Below are 4,198 nucleotides of genomic sequence, written 5' to 3'. Positions count from 1 at the left end.
TGGATGTGGGTTATTTCTAAAACATTTATAATTAGGTCATGTTCCTATTGATTTTCCTGATCCTGTGTAACCAGTTAAGTTTCATAAGAAGGCTTAATGTTAGGCTGAAATATGCTTATGTATTACAGCTTCAGAAACTGTGAGTTGTAGCCCACTTGATGGCAATGAGTTTGGTTTGCTTTTGGTTAGACCTAATTAGAGCAGTAATCTATTCATCTACAAGCCCACAAATCAATATATCATACTAGACTGAATAACAAAGCAAAAAAGAAAGTTGTTTTCAGATTAAATATTGCTTATTAAAATTATTCCCCATCCAGCCAACATTTATTTTTTCTAATCATCTTCTTAAAATTATTTTGGGAAACATAGAAACATATAGTTCTTTGATTAGGGGGCAGCCTAGAGAAGCAGAAAGTATAATTAAAGTCAAACAATTTTTTTCAATTCAAACACGTTGATTCTAGTTCTAAATTTCTCAAACTCTAAATACAGTGGTCTTATTACTAATCATAGCTGCCCTGCACATTTCTTGTCTGTTCTGTGCACTTCGTGGCTCTGCCAAAAGGAGTTAAAATTGGGGAAAATTTGAAAGCATTTGACAGTATATGGAAATATTTACTGCTAGTTTTTAAATATATCTGAATGGAAGAAGTAAAAGCAATAGTTCATTATGAGGCAAGGTCAAAAATTTCTGTTAATTAACTATAAGCACATGCAACATCCTGTAGAAATCAGAAGAAGATGAGATTAAATCCGATTTAAAATCATTATAGAAGTCATGGAGCTACTAAATATAATCAATTTTATAAGATGCTGATTTGAGCGTAAAGAACTGGTCGAAATCTCAATTGTCACCTGTGTTCAACTTGCATAAATAATCTGCTTACTAATACCATCCCATAATGGAAGTAATCTTAAGGGTCCTCTGGTATCTTGTCTTTCTTTTTATTCTCTCTTCTCAGACTAGGTGTAAGGAACTGTATCCTTAATTTTCTTTCACTATTTCAGAATCTGATTGTCTTTTGCATGAAAAAAATAATGATATGGGCCTTCGTTGGCAATTGTAAGTCATTATTCAAGCTACAATCTAAGATGACTAGGGAGTAAATGCTCAGCTTTCACTCATAAATATTTATGAACCTTTTAGTTTGGGGTGTTACTGTCTGTGTCAGATTCTAACTCTGATTTTCACTCAGTTGCTAGTGTTTTTCAGTGTTCACTATCTGCTCTGACTTTCCAAGTGCACACCTGGATCCTCTTTACCTAAATAGAAGTTGCATTACTTTTTCAGTTTACTGCATTACTAGCCCAAACAATTATTTTTTTAAATCGACTAGAGCAAACATTTCTGGCACTTAGTAAAAGACAACAACAACAAAACCCCAATAATATTTTGCTGGGTAAATGGAGAAATGTTTGGTTGGATCAATGGAGCACATCATTTGCATAAACAGTGCTTTGAGAAACTAAATGGAATACCATTAGTACCTGAAATTACCTGACATTTTTCCCAATTCTTATTAATACCAAAGTATTAATAATATTACACTTGACTATAATCATGAATAAAAGAGAATTGAAGTTTATTTGTTGTTTCTTTCAGATCGAAGATTTTAAACTATGCAAGTCAACCGGACGACTGTGAAAGAGTTCATCCTTCTTGGCTTTTCTCTTTATCCAAATGTACAGACTTTATTATTTGTAATCTTCTTTTGCCTCTACCTTCTCACCCTCCTGGGAAATCTGACTATCATGGGTCTCACTTGGGTGGACAGAGCCCTTCACACCCCTATGTACATCCTCCTGAGTTCACTCTCCTTTTCTGAGACCTGCTATACATTGAGCATCATCCCCAAGATGCTATCAGACCTGCTGTCAAAAACCGGAAGCATCTCCGTCACAGGTTGTGGCTTGCAGATGTGTTTCTTCTTAGGACTTGGTGGCACCAATTGCTTCATCCTCACTCTGATGGGGTATGACCGCTTTCTGGCCATCTGCCACCCTCTCAGATACCCCCTGCTTATGACTAACGTCGCCTGCGGGCAACTTGTGGCCTCTGCCTGGGTGGGAGGCTTCTTTATCTCTCTGATTGAGACAGCACTAATATTTAGAGATTCTTTCTGCAGTCCCAACCTTGTCAAGCACTTTTTCTGCCATATGCGGGCAGTTGTGAGGCTATCTTGTTTGGACAGTAACATCGCAGAAATCATTGTCACGTTGATATCAATATCAGGTTTGCTGGGCACCTTCATGCTTATTGTCCTCACTTATGTTTCCATCTTTTCTGCTGTTCTAAGGATCCCTACGGCTGAAGGCAAGCAGAAAGCATTTTCTACCTGTGCCTCCCACCTCACAGTGGTCATAATCCATTTTGGTTTTGCATCTATTGTGTATCTGAAGCCAGAAGGTTCGGGAGGAGATGACACACTCAAAGCTGTCCCTTACACTGTTGTTACTCCTTTCCTCAGCCCCCTCATTTTCAGCCTCAGGAACAAGGACATGAAGAATGCTTTCAGAAAGGTTCTGGGGAACATAGCTACCTACAATAAATGATGCTGTATTATTATGCTGGTTTAAATCATTACTGAATGTCTTCAGAAGACAGAAGGTCATTTAACCGATGACTTCTGGAGAATCTGGGTGCCATTGGATCTTTTCCAGAGGTTAAAATATGGGAAATATTGACAAACTCTAGAATCTAAGCTGTAACAAGTATTTCCTCAATTCTTTAAGAAAGTTGTTTACTACTTCTCCTTTCTACTATCAGAGGAAGAATATTTCTGCAGATACTAGCTCCTGATAAACATGTCTCCATGTTCCAGACCAGTTATAGTGTGTAGAAGGATAAAATAATGCAGATTGACATATTAAAACAATCACATTGGAGCATTTTGTCTAGGTAAGATTTTGAAGCACTAGGCTGCATTTCTTGGAAGACAAGAAAGAAAACCATGTAAGAACCAACAAGCTTATATGGATCCTGGATGTACTAAATATTTTTAAAATATGTGCTATTTGTGATTGTGTTCTTTATACAACTGCCAAGTACTACATTTTACAGAATATCCCCAAATAGAAGGAAACAAGTAAACAGAACTTTGGAGTCTATACCTCGCATGCCAAGAAAAATCTATGAATGAGAGCTGAAAATATGCTCCACCTTGTATGAAGTGAAGATTAAAAGGAAATATTAATGAATTATAGTATTGAGAATTATAAAAGAAAGATAGTTATGGATAATTTGATCAATATGTAGAACAATTAAGGGAGGAAAAACAGAGAAACACATAATGAGATAGTTATGGATAATTTGATCAATATGTAAAACAATTAAGGGAGGAAAAACAGAGAAACACATAATAAGATAACCTCTGGAAGAAAAGTACAAACACTGGGGATTATATAATAAGGAAGCAGTGAGTGATCTTAACAAAACTTTGAAACTTTTTCTTGTTTTAATTGTTAACCAAGAGTGTGACCTCTTATGAAAGGTATACATTTTACATTGGTGTTTTGGTGCATATAAATGTTTTGTTGTGGTGGTGATCTTTATTTTTTAAATCATTTTATTAGGGGCTTATACAACTCTTTAAAAAATCATTTTATTGGGGGTTGTGTTAGACAGGGTTCTCTAGAGAGATAAAACCAGATTGCTGATAATTTTATGTATATATAATTTTATATATATCTATCTTTATAAATATATATATTTATAAAGATAGATATATATAACAAGAAATGAACTGTTAAATTACATACAGATAGATATGTAATAAAAGAAATGAACAGTTAAATTATAAAGCAGTACAAATGGCTCAATACAACTCACTCCCATTAGATGCTTGTGAGATACTGGCAGTCCTTCGATTCTTGAGGGCTTCCAGGTAGTCCTCTGTAGAGAGAGCTAAGCTATCCCCACAGGCAGCAAACAGCAAGGCAGGTCACCAACTGTCAGCCAGGTCACCAACTGCCACTGCCCAACTCCAGAGATGTACATTCCAATTCTCTGGTGAGGCAAGTCTTAAAGGAACCTCAAATTACAGCAATACAGTCCACAGGTTAGGTTTCCCACAGGTAGTGTAGCTTGCAAATTGAGGCACAGAACAAGCAAGGCAGCCGCACAATGGTCAATGATCAAAGAGCTAGAGTCAAGAAAAGCGAAGCTCACCAGAGCCATTTATCTCTCTGCCCTTCA

The 4,198-nt window shown here is 36.3% G+C and overlaps 1 protein-coding gene across 1 annotated transcript; it reads left to right on the top strand.

Annotated features, from left to right (window-relative positions):
* The first annotated feature begins 1,597 nt into the window (after window positions 1–1,597).
* LOC142438227 (olfactory receptor 10X1-like) lies at window positions 1,598–2,556 on the top strand. The gene has a single exon (XM_075540774.1). It carries the CDS (start codon window positions 1,624–1,626, stop codon window positions 2,554–2,556), a length of 933 nt encoding a protein of 310 aa, XP_075396889.1. The 5' UTR covers window positions 1,598–1,623.
* The last annotated feature ends 1,642 nt before the right edge of the window (window positions 2,557–4,198 follow it).

Source organism: Tenrec ecaudatus, chromosome 1 (assembly GCF_050624435.1).
Source record: "Tenrec ecaudatus isolate mTenEca1 chromosome 1, mTenEca1.hap1, whole genome shotgun sequence".
Classification (NCBI taxonomy): Eukaryota; Metazoa; Chordata; class Mammalia; order Afrosoricida; family Tenrecidae; genus Tenrec; species Tenrec ecaudatus.
This window is presented reverse-complemented; position numbering and strand designations above follow the sequence as displayed.